The following is a 15,861-nucleotide window of genomic DNA, read 5'->3' on the forward strand; positions in this document are numbered from 1 at the left end:
CTCAATTAAGCAGTGTTAGAGCTTGTGGAAAACGCTGGCGGGCAGTAGATGCTGGTGCTCTGATTTGAAATGCTTAGAATCTCTCATGACTGGGAGGTTCCCAACCAAAGGAACAAAGAATTCAGTGTTGCTCATTCAAAGCTGAGTGAGGTTTTCGACAGTCCTTGAGCACATGTCCTGCACTCCACGGTAGTGAAAGTTTCAAAAACCTTTGTCAGTAATAACGACAATACTGAAGCCAAGTGTTGGTTTGGGTTGGCAAAGATTAGAAAATTACACTTGAAATCAACTGTCCAACAGAGCTTTAATACGTTCAGTCATTGAGAAAATGGTATTAACTTATTTAAACACACCATGGAACGTGTAAAGGTAACTTTATTTTTCCATAAACCATAACATTTGAGAAAGGACTTGTATCAATATGATCTTTTCTCTAAGAAAAACACTAGGAGTATTTTGCGGAATGCACATTTTCTCCTGTCCATCAATAGACTCGGTCAATATGTTACAGATCAGGATTTCCCACGAAGGCTAACTTCAGGATTCTGATGATCTACATCGCGCCAGTAAGGAAGCAGCATAGGTAATGTGGAAATCTTCTTTTCCAGCAGTGACCAAAGCTGAGCTGCTAAAAAATTATTTCCCAATACTGATAAATGAAGTCCATCCGATAGATAGGAAGAAAAGTCCTATAAAGGGAGTTAATTTAAATAAATATTTAAGAAATAAACAATATAAGATCATAATAGCTAATTTCATAATACCATGTGATAAACTCTAGTCAGAAAATGTAGTTTTTAATCAATCTCAGTTCTAAGAAACTTTTCCAAGATTATGAAAGGATAGAAAGACAGGTAAATGTACTATGTTGCTTATGTCACTGATACCCATAAGAAAACTATCAATTGATGAACTGGGGCAACCAAAATACTGAATCTACTCTTTGTCCCAAAAGATCCACTTTGCCAAACTTGAATTACCTGCTAGGTCACGTTTTTCAAAAGAACTCAAATGTGATCAAAGTAAATGATCAGATTTTCAAAAAAGCTCAGCAGATGGAAAGCTGAGCTCTTGAAAATCTGCCTCTAAGTGTCAGAATAAGAGCTGCTGGGTGCACTGCACTTCTGAAAATCTGGCCTAAATTGAGCGTCTGGTGATGGTCAGTCCATTGCACTTCAGAAAGGCTACTTATGCAAATATTCTTGCAAAGTACAGTATGGGATGCAACTGCTGACTGCCTTTATAAAGGAAGTTCCAGCGAAGTGGGATACCGCTTATATTTAGAGCAGCCATATATTACTGTCTGATAACCAAACACAATATTAAGTTGTATTTAAACAAATCACCTTAAGTGTTTTCCTAGTCCAGCATGAAGAATTCTGGATTTGTTTCCTCCCAAATAGTGTAAACTATAACACATGATTTCTTGTTTTATTTTTCAAGATTGACTATTCAGTTCCTCCCCAAGCTCTGTACTAACTATCGCTTTACACAAGACACTTGAGCATTTTCACAAACTTCTTTTCTGAACGTTATACCTGATTATTCTTTTGCATAAGTGTCCACAGATCAAGAACCTCAGTCCCACAATCTCTAGCAACTTGAACACATGCCTTGGCATATTCTCCAGTGGTAGAATTGAAGCGGTTTAATTTGTCACCTATTGGAAGTTAAGAAAATATTAACTGAATTAGAACAAAGGAATTAAGTCAGACTGTGTCACTATCTACCGTACGTGATTTTTATTGAATGTTAAACCATTTCAAAGTAAAATTGGAACCTTGTAAATTTTAAAGCAAGTGGAAGCTAAATCTGTCTCTTTTTAAAAGCCTTCTGTTGTAGCCTGCTGTTTTTTGAGAGATTAATTTGAAAACAAACTTTGGTTCAGAAGAAGTGTGGCTGGTGAGAATTAAGAGGCAGTGGCAGAGCTGTGTAAGGACATAGCATAGCACCTTTTTTTCTATGTTAGGCTTGCCTTTAGCCTGTGCTTTTTGTCCAACACCTATGTACATCACATCTGCATAGCTTATTTACAACTGCCAACACTCCTATGCCCCCAACAGATAGAAGAGAGTTAAGGTCTAATCACAAGCCTGTCCATCCGTGTTCTGGGTGACACGGGACTTCTCTCTTGCTTTAGTTTCCCCTCTATAAAATAAGTCTAACTACTTATCTGTCTAGGTAAAATGTTTTGAGATCTTGGGATAAGAGAAATTTGCACTTTATATGTAATTAGAAATCAGTTGCCCCATATCAGATGCAATACTCAATTGTACAGAAATTGATGCTCCGTGTGCCTTGAGCACCAACTAACCTATAGTCCAGCTCCTCTGTTTCAATGCAGTGAAACTTCCCTCTAACAATCTAACCCCCAATTGCCCACTGCATTTCAAGTGACCGCCTCCAAGATGTTACCCATTCCGCTTAACAATCTGTCCCAACATGCATTTAGCTCTCTCTCTCCTTTCTTCCCCAGACCTGAAGACTCTGTGTAGCTCGAAAGCTTGTACCTTCCACCAACAGAAGTTGGTCCAATAAAAGGTATTACCTCACCCACCTTGTCTCTCTCATTAAGCTGAAAAGCATTTTTAGAAAACAGGGTTCCCTCTTACATCTTGTCACTCAGTCTTTATGTGACTACTTCTCCATCAGCAATCATTACTTCATCTGCTGTCAATCTTCTCCTTCCTGCCCTCTCTTCCACTGGTATGTCTGATGATTCTCTCCATTCTTGACTTTTCTGCCCCTCCCCGTCACAGGAAGTTTCACCCTGGCAACCCCCTGCTGCCCTGATTCATCTCCAAAATCCACTTCCTCTGCTCCTACTTTAGTGCTAGAGTGTCTCTGGCAGAAATCCCATGATCAGGCTAACTTATTCAAACCTGAAAGAGACCATTGTGATCATCTAGTCTGACCTCCTGTATAACACAGGCCATAGAACTTCCCCAAAATAATTCCTAGAGCAGATCTTTTAGAAAAATATCCAATCTTGATTTAATAACTGTCAGGGGAATCCACCCCAACCCTTGGTAAATTGTTCCAATAGTTAATTACTCTCACCCATAAGAATTTATCCTTTAGTTGCTGTCTGAATTTGTCTAGCTTCAACTTCCAATCATTGGATTGTATTATACCTTTTTCTGCTAGACTGAAGAGCCCATTATTAAATTTGTTTCCCCTGTAGATAGTTACAGACTGTAATCAAGTTACCCCTTAACCTTCCCTTTGTTAAGCTAAATAAATTGAGCTCTTTGTCTATCACTAGAAGGCATGTTTTTCTAATCCTTTAATTATTCTCGTGGCTCTTTTCTGAATCCTCTCCCATTTATCAACATCTTTCTTGAATTGTGGACATCAGAACTGGACATACTATTCCAGCAGCAGTCACATCATTGTCAAATATAGAGGTAACATAACCTCTCTATTCCTACTCAAGATTCTCCTGTTGATGCATCCAAGGATTGCATCAGCTCTTTTGGCCACATCACTGCACTGGGAGCTCATGTTCAGCTGATTATTCCCCCTCTTCCCCCCTTTCCTCCCCCCGCCATCTTTTTCATAGTCACTGCTTCCCAGGATCGAATCACCCATCCTTTAAAGATGGCCTACGTTCTTTGTTCTTACCTGTATACATTTATTAAAACACACATTGTTTGTCTCCAGTTTACCAAGTGATCCACATCTCTCTGAATCAGTGAAATCTATCAGTTTAATGTGTGCCATGTCTATTTTTTATCATTCTAGTTTTTTAATCAAAATGTCATGCAGTACTACGTCAAATGCCTTACAGATGTCTAAGTATATTATATGATCACTATTACCTTTATCAACCAAACTATAATCTAATATCAAGTTAGTCTGACAGGATCTATTCTCCATAAAACCATTTGCATTAATTACATTACCCTCCTTTAATTCTCTATTGAGTCCTATATCTGTTGCTCCACTCTTTTGCTTGGTATCAATGTCAGGCTGACAGGCCTAAAATTACTTGGGTCATTCTATTTATTCTTTTTAAAAATTGGCACAACATTAGCTTTCTTCCAGCCTTCTGAAACTTCCCCATTGCTCCAAGACTTACCGAAAATCAATATTACTGGTCCACAACATTACTGGTCCTTAGCTGGCTCTTTTAAAATTCTTGGATGCAAGTTATCTGGCCCTGCTAATTTAAAAATGTCTAACTTCAGTGGATTCTAACATCTTCCAGAGACACTAGTGTAATGGAAAGAGTGTTATCACCCTATATGAGACTATATCATCTGTTTTTTCCCAAATACAGAACAGAAATATTTATTGAACACTTCTGCCTTTTTTGCATTATTATGGATAATTCTACCATTTCCATCAAGGACTGGACTAATACCATTGTCAGGATTCTTTTTAAAGTACAAATACCGTGCCACTGCACAGGCTCTCCAAACACACATGAGCACCTGGGGGCAGCCATTCAGCTGGTGCAAACTGTAATAGCTGATGTCAGTGAAGCTATGACAATTGACACCAGCTGAGGTCAGGAAGGCTCCCCACCAGGAACTAGGCAGTGTTATGTCTCCATTGTAAAAGTGACTTGAACAGTACAGGGAGAAGCTAATAGGCATTAAACTTTTTTTGCTTTTTCCTCCGACAAAGATGTGTTTTCTTGGTCTCAGAACTGTACTTTTCAGAAATAAAGCATGAGGTGGGATATTGCTGCTTAACCTGATAAATGAGGAATATGTTGTAACAGCAAGAAAATGATCCAAGGTGTACCATGCTGCATTGCTACTCACTTCACAGGCTGCTTTGCAAAGGGTGTTAAGGCACAGCACGGTCAGATTACACCATCTGTAATGTAATTCCAGAGATGTTTAGCAGACCTACCAGCAGCCTCTTTTCATTGGCTCAGAGAATACACATGCAGTTTGGCACAAATACCGAGCAAATCCTTTGTCAGTCTGGAGGTCAGCAACTTGGACACCCAGACTGACAACCTTTCTACTTGTTTTTAATCCCAAAACTGGGAGAATTCCTTTTACCTTTGGCAATACACTCTTTTTCCCAAGCTGGTTCATAGAGAGGGGGTGGTGTTATCAAAATAATTTTGTCCTCAGTAATGTCTATGGACTTCAGATATTGTATCATACTTTTTAAATTATCAGCATATTCCTTCAGTGGAATGTGTTGGTTGGAATTCACATCTGTTTAGGGAAGAAACAATTGTTAATATAAAACCAAGATGCCCATTGTAAATTATACACAACACTTATTTACATAGCATACAAATGTGGATGCTTTCCTTCTTTTCAATATAAAGTTCTACATGATTCATGAATTCATCAGATGTGGTGGGAAAATGATACACAGCAAAATCCAAGGTATAAGAGCCAGACAGAGAAAAAACTGCAGATACTGTAAATAATTTCCTATCCACTTAAAATAACTGAAGAGAAGGTGGTTTTAACAGATTAATTCATTGCCTTTTTTGTACACTTCCCTAATAGAAATTCAAATGATTACAAAGACTTAGCAGATTTATCTTCTTAGGGCTTGTCTACATGGAGCAGCAATGCACACAAGGTGTGATTTGTAAAGTGGACAAATGTGTTACACACCAATTTGTCCCTGTAGACTCTGTTGGTGTGCACTAAAAGTTCCCTAGTGTGTTTTAACATAGTACTGTATAGACTAATTAGTGTGCTTTAGAAATCACACCCCCATAGCATGCATTTCTGCTCCATATAGATAAGCCCTGAGTGTAGCCTGAAAAAACAATGGATTTTTCAATATTAACAGAAAAAGACATCACAAAATATGTCCAAAAACATTTATAACAAAAATTTCAAGTCTCATACACAGTGCCAATTCAGTACAAGTAGACAAGAAATGGTGAGAAGTTTAGGACTGAGATTAACCACTCCCTATAGCTGTCGTCATGGAACAGTGGGTTACAAAATAAAGTAAGCAAACACACTAAAATTAGAGAGAAAACAGAAGAATGCTATGTGCAGACAGAATATAATAGTCCACAATAATTTATTGCTGCAAAAAGTTCGTGCACCCTACAGAGGGCTGGTCCCATTGTTGACTTTATAATTATCATCAGAATATTTATATTTGTTAGTATACATAGAATTGTAGCATATCAGGGTTGGAAGGAACCTCAGGAAGTCATCTAGTCCAACCCCCTGCTCAAAGCACGACCAATCCCCAACTAAATCATCCCAGCCAGGGCTTTGTCAAGCCTGACCTTAAAAATCTTTAAGGAAGGAGATTCCACCACCTCCCTAGGTAATCCATTCCAGTGCTTCACTACCCTCCTAGTGAAAAAGTTTTTCCTAATATCCAACCTAAACCTCCCCCACTGCAACTTGAGACCATTACTCCTTGTTCTGTCATCTGCTACCACTGAGAACAGACTAGATCCATCCTCTTTGGACCCCCCTTTCAGGTAGTTGAAAGCAGCTATCAAATCCCTCCTCATTCTTCTCTCCTGCAGACTAAATAATCCCAGTTCCCTCAGCCTCTCCTCCTAAATCATGTGCTCCAGACCCCTAATCATTTTTGTTGCCCTCCGCTGGACTCTTTCCAATTTTTCCACATCCTTCTTGTAGTGTGGGGCCCAAAACTGGACACAGTACTCTACATGAGGCCTCACCAATGCCAAATAGAGGGGAATGATCACGTCCCTCGATCTGCTGACAATGTTCCTACTTATACAGCCCAAAATGCCATTAGTCTTCTTGGCAACAAGGGCACACTGTTGACTCATATCCAGCTTAACCCCTAGGTCCTTTTCTGCAGGACTGCTGCCTAGCCACTCAATCCCTAGTCTGTAGCAGTGCATGGGATTCTTCTGTCCAAAGTGCAGGACTCTGCACTTGTCCTTGTTGAATCTCATAAGATTTCTTTTGGCCCAATCCTCTAATTTGTCTAGGTCCCTCTGTATCCTATCCCTACCCTCCACCGTATCTACCACTCCTCCCAGTTTAGTGTCATCTGCAAACTTGCTGAGGGTGCAATCCATGCCATCCTCCAGATCATTAATGAAGATATTGAACAAAACCGGCCCCAGGACCGACCCTTGGGGCACACTGCTTGATATCGGCTGCCAACTAGACATGGAGCCATTGATCACTACCCTTTGAGCCCGACGATATAGCCAGTTTTCTCTCCACCTTATAGTCCATTCATCCACCCCATACGTCTTTAACTTGCTGGCAAGAATACTGTGGGAGACCGTATCAAAAGCTTTGCTAAAATCAAGGAATAACACGTCCACTGCTTTTCCCCTCATCCACAGAGCCAGTTATCTCGTCATAGAAGGCAATACCTTTAACAGAAGCTGAAAGGCATTCCATTGTGTCTTTTCTCACATTCTGACTACAATTTTTATCAGCCAGTGGATTACAAGGCTATTTCCAAAGGCACAAATAGCTTAGGCACCTAACTCCAACTCAAAGTCCCAAGGGAGTTAGACACTTAGAGCCATTTGTGCCTTTTTGAAAATTTCCTCCATAGTCTCACACATGAATATTTGGCCAGAGAAAGAGCAACAAAAACCAAAAGTACACATGAGATTTAAATGAATAACGGTACATTAATGTAGTAAACTCATTTAAAAAAAAGAACTGATGGAGCAGGACCAGGAGAAATGTTAATCCCTTTGTGTCCCACTCTGGTAATCTCTAGCTAATATATTACACTTTTTAAAACTTGTTTTAAGAGAACAATTGAGAGAGAAAAAATGAAAATTGACCTACCTTTTAAAGCACTGTCATTAGCGCCAAAGAAGATGGTAACTGCAATAGTATTTTCAACATTAGAACTTCTGCTGATCAATCTGGGAAGAACTATGTTAGCCCATCTGGTATTGTAGCCTGACAGGCCGCGATTTAAAACATCACATTTTCTGAAACACACACATACAACAAGAAGAAAATCCCCCTCATAGAGCAAAACTTTAGAAATTTCAAAACATTCAAACTGGATACCTGCCTTAAGGCTCTCTACCCCTCTAAAATCAACTAGATCACACAGGAGACAAGTGGGATAATTTAATATATATGTAGTGTTTGTATAAAGTATATGTGTAGAGTTTAAGTCTAAATATATAGTTGCCAATCCTGCAATCTGATTCACATGGCCACAAAGATCCATATGCATGGCTTTGACTGCAGAATCAGGGAGTATTTACTCAACCTTTGCAATAGCCTTTAATAAGGATTTACACATATTGAAAGAGAAAGTACTGAGGCATTCCATATGATCCTTTTACAATTCCAAATATAAGTAAATAAATGCTGATTTTTTTTAAATAACGAAAATCATTTACTACAGGAAAGCTGCTTGGCCTTCTTTCAGCCTAGACATTACATTTAAAATACAAACTTTGACAAGTCTCACCTGACCAATTTCTGAGCAAGCAACACTCCCCAACCATTGTCCTGAAAGGAAAACTGAATGAAAGGAACACAGTTTAGATATTAACTAAAACATATCTAGGATTACAATTTAGCATGTCACTCTACTTTCTCCCTGCATTTTTTTGTCCTTTCTCCTCACCCACCAAATTTAACTGCCCTTTATTTTTATGTGGCCTCTCTTATCTTCTGAAAAGTAGGCCATTAGTGTGTCCCTGAGGCTGCTGTTGGCCCTGCCCAATCCCCACACATTTTGTTACTGCATTAGGGAACAGTACAGGAGAGATGCACATTGCGCTGTCCTTCCACAGTCAAAACTATCAGTAATTTCAATCTGTGGGTCAAAGAATTGTGTAGGATCAAGCCATACATAAGTAAATCAACTAGGTTGTAACAAGTGACTGATTGGTAACAAGGATTTTTTCTGATCATTTCTAAATGTGGACTTGTAGCTTTACTTTCAGATTGCAGAGCAGCTCGTATATATGAACTATGCATCTGTTACCTCATACTTCAGGGATGGCCAACCTGAGCCTGAGCAGGAGCCAAAATTTACCAATGTACATTGCCAAAGAGCCACAGTAATATGTAATGATTGTGTGTGTGTGTGTGTGTGTGTGTCTCTGTCTCTCTCTCTCTCTCTATATATATATATAGAGAGAGAGAGAGACACACATACATACATACATACAATCCTTATATAAGTTGATAATGCATATTTATTATACATTTATAATGAATAGTTAACGATAATAACAACTTTATCTTTTACTTAGTAGGACTTCCAGCAATCTTTGCGTTCAACAATTCCCTTGAAGTTTGGTTTGTGTTCAGTTGTGCTCACATGTAGCAGTTCTCTTAAGTGGCTGTCTGTCAAAATGCTTGGATCTCACATGTTTGTGAGTCTGTTTTCTGGACACACAAAGATGGGTCAAGGCAAACATCGAGATTAATTTTGGCTAGGTCTACACTATGCGGGGGGTCGACCTAAGATACGCAACTTCAGCTACGTGAATAGTGTAGCTGAAGTTGCGTATTTTAGGTTGACTTACCTGGCTGTGAGGACGGCGGCGAGTCGACTGCTGCCGCTCCGCCGTCGACTCCGCTTCCGCTTCTTGCTGCGGTGGATTTCCGGAGTCGACGGCAGAGCAATCAGGGATTGATTTTATCACGTCTTCACTAGACGCGATAAGTCGATCCCCAATAGATTGATTGCTACCTGCTGATCCAGTGAAGATGTGCCCTTTAAGGCTGCACCTCTGATGTTGGGGTATTTATCCTTTGGTACAGATTTCCAGAGAGTAAGGGTCCCCTCTGTCTTCTGAACAGACTTCAATCTGTCATCTTCCAAAAGTTCTATTATTTCCATCTGGGATGTTGCTTTGTCAGTGACTAAAGGGGGTTTCAGACAATCAACTTCAGCACTAAAAGGGTCAATCAGAAATCTGATTTGAGGCCTTTTCTGCTGCAAATCTTGGAATCTTTCCTCAAAACTGTCCTTAAGATCTTTAATCACACTCATATATCTAGTTGTGCTCCATTTTAGGGGTTCTTCTGCATTCTCTTTTGATCTGGCTTGATGTTGTGACATTGACGGAAAGTGTGTCAGTTCTCCCTCAAGCCTTTGTCTGTGAAACAACTGCAGTTTGTTCATGAACGCAAATACGCCTTGCACTAGATCAGACAGCAACTGGAATTTTCCTTGTAAGTCCACATTTAGTTTATCCAAATGCAGCAGCATGTCTGCAAGAAATGCCAAGTCTAGAACCCACCCAGGATCTGTAAGCTCAGGGTGTATTCTGTGCTTCTCCTCCATAAACAACTGTACTGGTTCCAGGAGCTCGAAAAAATGGGAAATAACTTTACCTCTCGAGCCATCAAACTGCGCAATTAGATTTTGAAACTGTCTGTGATTGAGTGTATTTGAGAGAATGAAATTCACAATGCGCAAGACAGGTTTCATGACATGATCAAATTTGAGATTTTTAGATATCAGGCGCAACTGGTGAATAATAAAGTGAAATGTCCAAAATTCGGGAACGCTCTCGTCAGATTCACAAAGCCCTACTAATCCATTCGCAAATCACCACATGGACAGAGCCCCGTTCGTTGCAATGGCAGTGAGCTTCTGTAAAGGCAAGTGGCTTTTTGCAACTACCACCATCAACACCTCCTTTAGACCTCATCCAAGAGTTCTGTCCTTTAGTGACATGATATCGAGGAGTTCTTCCCTTACAACAGTCGTCAGACACAGTGTGGTCAAATACCAATAATTGAGGTTTATCCTGTGTATGGCATGACTCATTCAAAGTGATGCTCAAATACTCACACTGCTGAAGTTGCAAGTGCAGTTGCGATTTGATGTCACTGTTCAGGTCGGAGATTCTGCATTCTATTGTGTGGCGTGAAAGCTGCAGGCCAGAAATTTTCTTCTGTAGATTCTCATTCTCTGGTGACAGGATTGAAATCACATCAGTGAGGTACGTTTTTATAACCTCGCTTCAGAGTAGGGCTTTTTCACACGGGCTATGTCCCAGGCCACATAATAGGAGGCTAATATTACAGTCTGCGATTGGTTGGCAAATCTGGTGAAGAACTGGGCTTCTACATCTGTTTGTTTTTTCAAAGTTTTCAGTTTTAAAGTGTGGTGTTCAGAACCTTGTGGGAATTCTTGATTCATATGTGCATGGCTCGAAGCGAAATGACGCTGCAAGTTTGAAGATTTGAACTGAGAGATATATGTCTGGCAAAGAAGACACATGGCCTTACCATTACATTCAACGAAAAAGTACTTATTCTCCCACTCCTGTTGGAAGCATCGATTTTCATCTGTGTATTTTCTTTTCTGTTTGCACTTGCCTTCCATTGTTAGATGGTGTAAGAAAAATTTTGATTAAAAATTTCCACACCAGCTAGTCAGTGTGTGCTTTATTCAAGGAGACACTGGTGCCGGCCAGGGGGTGCTGGACCCCTGGTTCTGTCCCAGGCCCTGCCCCCCACTACACCCCTTTCCCAAGTCCCCACCTCCACCCCACCTCTTCCCGCCCCCTCGCTCCTGCCCCCATCTCCCCCGAGCCTCCTATGAGTCGCAAAACAGCTGATCGCAGCAGGCGGGAGGCACAGGGAGAGAAGAGGCGCGCTGGGGGAGGGAGGGGTGAGGCTGCGAACTCAGTCCTCTCTCCTCGCCCCAGAGCCTCCTCAATGCCGCGAAACAGCTGCTCACGGCAGGCGGGAGGCATGGGGGAGAGAGGAGGAGGTGCTGATTGAGGGGGTCATTGGCGAGCAGGATGCACTGGGGGAGGGAGGGAGGCTAGGGTGACCAGACAGCAAATGTGAAAAATTGGGACAGCGGGTGGAGGGTAATAGGAGCCTATATAAGAAAAAGACCCAAAAATCGGGACTGTCCCTATAAAATCGGGACATCTGGTCACCCTAAGGGAGGCTGACGGGGATACTGGTGGGTGCTGAGCACCCACCATTTTTCCCCAGTTGGCTCCTAGCAGGAGCCGCAAATTATCTTCTGAAGACCAGCATGTGGCGCCGGAGCCACAGGTTGGCCACCCCTGCTCACACTTAAAGGGACACTCACAATTGTGAACTGTATTTTTAAAAGATTCTTTAACTGCTACCAAACCTCTGTACCTTTTATTAATGACTTCTTAGATGATTAAAACCAAAAGAATCACATTTACTTTTTATTATTTATGTCATTTGTTTACTTTTTACTGCTCAGTTTGGATGACAAGTGTGCACTTGCATTTCCGTTTATGGCCTTTCACTCTCACATTATAGTTTGCCTTTCAAAATTTACATGGAAATGCTTATAAACAAGAAACTTTAAATTTAAAAAAACAAAAACATCTCCTGGCATTAGGCTGTAAAATCCTTTTATATATTAATCTAATTTTAATTAGCTTTAATTTGCAGTCAAACAGTAATTACCAGCTGATAACACAGGCAAATTGGACACAAGTAGACAGTCATTACTAATTAGGATAGTGATTCATTCCTTATCAGTTTGAGTACACAGTAGGTTGTTACATGTATGTTGGGTTCAGCTTATATGTAAGGAGCCAGGTTCCACTTATGCCTTTACAGATCAGGCCGTTACATTCTAATTGACCTATTGTTTTGGGGGGCTCTTTCTGGTCTTGACTGAGACATTCAGTTAACTACGTCTAGCATGTGAACTTACAGAATTGCTGCAAAGCGGGACTGAATCCACTCACAATGTACCACCATGCACGCAGATTCTAAAATGCTTTCTCTAATAAAGAGAAACTCAAGGGGTAGGTAAGGATCAGGAACTGAATTTTGACCTCAGAAAAATGTATCCTCACCCTGTCTGAGGGTAGAAAGCAGCTCTGATTTCCTGTTTTCCCTGTTAAAACCAATATAGAGAGCTAGGTTCTAACTATGTGCTCACAACAGAATCCTGGATGGAAAGTTATATACTTAAAGACTGAACCAGAAATAAACACTGAGGACCCACACCATCAATGGCCACATCTACTGAAGCCCCAACATGTGAACTATAGTGATTCTTACGGTAAAACAAAATTCTCCCAGCAAATTCTTTCAGCAGTTAAAATACTTTGCCTAAGGCGACCCAGAGGGCAATGTTCAGGGAGCCATAACTACAACGTTGCAGTAGCCAGGTGGATCTGTGATCAGAACACAACTCCCTCTCAATTACATATGCATCAGGTTTTTTCTTTTAAGGTAAAAAATAACCATTATCAATCGCAGGTGTTCAGTATAACACATGGCCCAGGCCAATGCTTAATTAAAAATTCAGATCAGAATGAAAATATATTAGCCAAGCACCTGGGTGAGAAGCAATTCTAATCTGACAAACCACTGACCGTAGCTGCCAGTGATTCTGTGGATAAAATCAGTTTCACAGTGGTGCTAAAAGTGCCTAATCTTGTGGTTAATATAGACAGGACACAAAAGGCAAATAATTTGCTTGGTCTAGTCTATAGTGGTATTCAGTTATACTGTATTTGCTAGTTAAGGCCAACAGTGATACACAGAGCTTGTAGCTTCTGAAAATGCTACCAATGGAGATGGGCACAAGCACACTGGTTATAGACAAAATGAGTGTGAAGCGATTGAGCATGACCACGCTGGGTGTGGTCGAGCAGATATGGGACAGTGAGTAGGAGAGGTGTATATGGGATACAGAGACACCTCGTAGGTGGCAAGTTCTATGGGCCCATGCTCCACCAATATTTGGGGTTATATTTTCAGAGCCATCCTGGCCATACGCCAGACCGGGGCAACTGCCCTCTGCCCCACACTTGGGGGGGGGGGGGGCACTGCACTTCAGGAGGATGGGGGGTCCAAGGCAGCCTGGGAGGGTTGGTAGGGAGCCTGGTGCTGGCAGCAGCAAGTGACCTGCTCTCAGCCTGCCCTGCCCCTCACCCACTCCACTCTTTCCCATCCCTGCTGTATCCCCTCTCTGCACCCATTCCATCCCTTCATAGGATCATAGAAATGTAGAACTGGAAGGGACCTTGAAAGGTCATTGAGTCCAGTCCCCTGCATTCACTGCAGGACCAAGTACCATCCCTGACAGATTATTTTGCCCCAGATCCCTAAATAGCCCCCTCAAGGATTGAACTCACAACCCTAGGTTTAGCAGGCCAATCCTCAGACCACTGAGCTACCCATTCCATCCCTTCCCCCAAGCCCCTGCTTAGGGTGACCCAATGTCCCATTTTTATAGGGACAGTCCTGTTTTTTGGGGACTTTTTCTTATATAGGTGCTATTGCCCCCACCCCTTGTCCTGTTTTTTTCACAGTTGCTATCTGATCACCCTACCACCGCCTCTTTGTGGCTTCCGCCTTCTCCCCCGAATGATGCCGGGAGCTGGCCGGGTGGGATGGGCTGGGTTGCTCGCTGGTGCCAGGCCCAACCCCCCCGAAAGCGCAGGGCCCCCCAAATCATGGGGCGGTTGCCTGGTCTGTCTGATGGATGAGCTGACTCTGCTTGGACCCATCCTGGGCACCAACAAAAATTATACAACCCTGGCATCCATGGAGCCAGTAGGTGTATGGGGGCCATATATGGGCCATTGTGGGGTTGGGGGGAACATCTATGGGAAATGACTATGAGGTGTATGGGCCATTAGATGTGGGACATGGACATGAGGGCTGTGTGTGGGGGGGTATTGGACAGGGACAAGAGGTGCACAGGGCCACTGGGTGTTTGGGGTGGTTGTATGGGACATGGGGGCACCAGCTGTATGGGGCCACTGTGTGTTTGGACCCGGGGTGCAGGGAGCCATTGGAGCTGTGGGGGTGTATTGGGTCATTGTGTGTGGACACGTACACAGGGGCCATTGGGGGGGGGGTGTCTTGGGTCATTGGAGGGGTGTGTGTGCGGGGGGGGGGGTGTATGGGACACCTAAGGTGACTAGATGTCCTGATTTTATAGGGACAGTCCCGATATTTGGGGCTTTTTCTTATATAGGCTCCTATTACCCCCCCACCCCCGTCCTGATTTTTCACACTTGCTATCTGGTCACCCTAGGGACACCAGCTGTGTGTGGACACAGACGTGTAAGGACGCTACGGATTACAGGACACGGAGCTGGGGCGAGGGGCACTGGCTCCCTTGGGGCTGCGGCGGGTCAGCGCCACGGGGAGTCCCACAGCGGAGCGGGCCCGGCAGCCTCCGAGCGCCGGGCCCGGCCCCCTGGCCGGCGCAAGCCGCCAGCCCCGGTACCTCGGTGATGGAGTCCCCGAACAGCACGATGCGGGGCCAGGACACCGGCTGGCTGCGCAGCGCCGCCTCCGATAGCGCCATCCCGCCGCTGCCGCTGCCACAGGCGGCAGCCAGCCGGACATCCGCCCCCGGCCCCGCCCTCCGCTGCGCCCCGCCGGCCCTCGCGCGCCCGTCCCGACCCGCCCGCCCGCCTTGGCGGCGCCCCGGCCTCTCCCAGCGCGCCCGGGGGCCGCTAGCCGGCGCTGGGCCGAGCCTGGAGCCACGGGGGGAGCCTCCCGCCACCTCCTCCCCCGAGGTGCAGCCGCTGTGGGGCGCAGCTAATCCCGGGACCCACCCAACACCCTCCGGCCAGAGCCCCCATGGCCTAGCGCCCCCCCGGTGCGCCTCAGGTGCGCCCAGGGCTGGGTGCATTGCCAGGGATTCCTGCGCGCAGCAGCTGCTCCGCTCCGGTCCCGCTGGCAAAACCCCAGGCACGTTGATTGCACAAAGCTGGCCCTTGCTCCGAGCTTCCCCGTGTGGGTTTGGCGTTTGCAGCCACAGGCGAAACAATGCTCATGAGCCCTTTCCACTGCCTAGTGCACTGCCCGTGGCTACCCAGTCGATGCTCTGTTTATCTGTGACAGGGTTGGGGTTTTAGATTATAAACCCTTCGGGGAAGAGTTTGCATAATACAGAATTACTGAGCTGTAGGAGTGCAAGAGACCTTGCAGTCATCACGTCTAGCCC

At 43.6% G+C, this 15,861-nt stretch overlaps 1 protein-coding gene across 7 annotated transcripts; it reads right to left on the bottom strand.

Annotated features, from left to right (window-relative positions):
• Positions 1 to 357: 357 nt before the first annotated feature.
• IAH1 (isoamyl acetate hydrolyzing esterase 1 (putative)) lies at positions 358 to 15,291 on the bottom strand. 7 transcript variants are annotated; one of them, XM_065590137.1, is made up of 8 exons: positions 15,136 to 15,274; positions 11,172 to 11,261; positions 10,732 to 10,851; positions 8,386 to 8,438; positions 7,743 to 7,891; positions 5,019 to 5,180; positions 1,539 to 1,660; positions 358 to 689 (listed from the first exon to the last, which is right to left on the bottom strand). In XM_065590137.1, the coding sequence occupies exons 6-8, from the start codon at positions 5,122 to 5,124 to the stop codon at positions 513 to 515; spliced, it is 405 nt and encodes a 134-aa protein (XP_065446209.1). In that variant the 5' UTR covers positions 5,125 to 5,180; positions 7,743 to 7,891; positions 8,386 to 8,438; positions 10,732 to 10,851; positions 11,172 to 11,261; positions 15,136 to 15,274; the 3' UTR covers positions 358 to 512. The 7 variants fall into 7 exon arrangements, with proteins under 7 accessions (XP_065446209.1, XP_023956332.2, XP_042704657.1 ...); XM_024100564.3 differs by lacking the exon at positions 10,732 to 10,851 and having other exon boundaries at positions 15,136 to 15,285; XM_042848723.2 differs by lacking the exon at positions 11,172 to 11,261 and having other exon boundaries at positions 15,136 to 15,275.
• Between the last annotated feature and the right edge of the window lie 570 nt (positions 15,292 to 15,861).

The sequence above is a fragment of the Chrysemys picta genome, chromosome 3 (assembly GCF_011386835.1).
Source record: "Chrysemys picta bellii isolate R12L10 chromosome 3, ASM1138683v2, whole genome shotgun sequence".
Lineage (NCBI taxonomy): Eukaryota > Metazoa > Chordata > Testudines > Emydidae > Chrysemys > Chrysemys picta.

What these genes read in the sequence shown, in the direction of transcription:
- IAH1 (XM_065590136.1), bottom strand. Translation starts at nt 10,365, where the DNA reads ATGAAACCTGTCTTGCGCATTGTGAATTTCATTCTCTCAAATACACTC. An exon ending in CTTGCTCAGAAATTGGTCAG is followed by an intron (nt 7,892 to 8,385) that starts GTGAGACTTGTC and finishes TGTGTGTTTCAG; the next exon opens with AAAATGTGATGTTTTAAATC. An exon ending in TTATGCAAAAGAATAATCAG is followed by an intron (nt 690 to 1,538) that starts GTATAACGTTCA and finishes CTCCCTTTATAG; the next exon opens with GACTTTTCTTCCTATCTATC.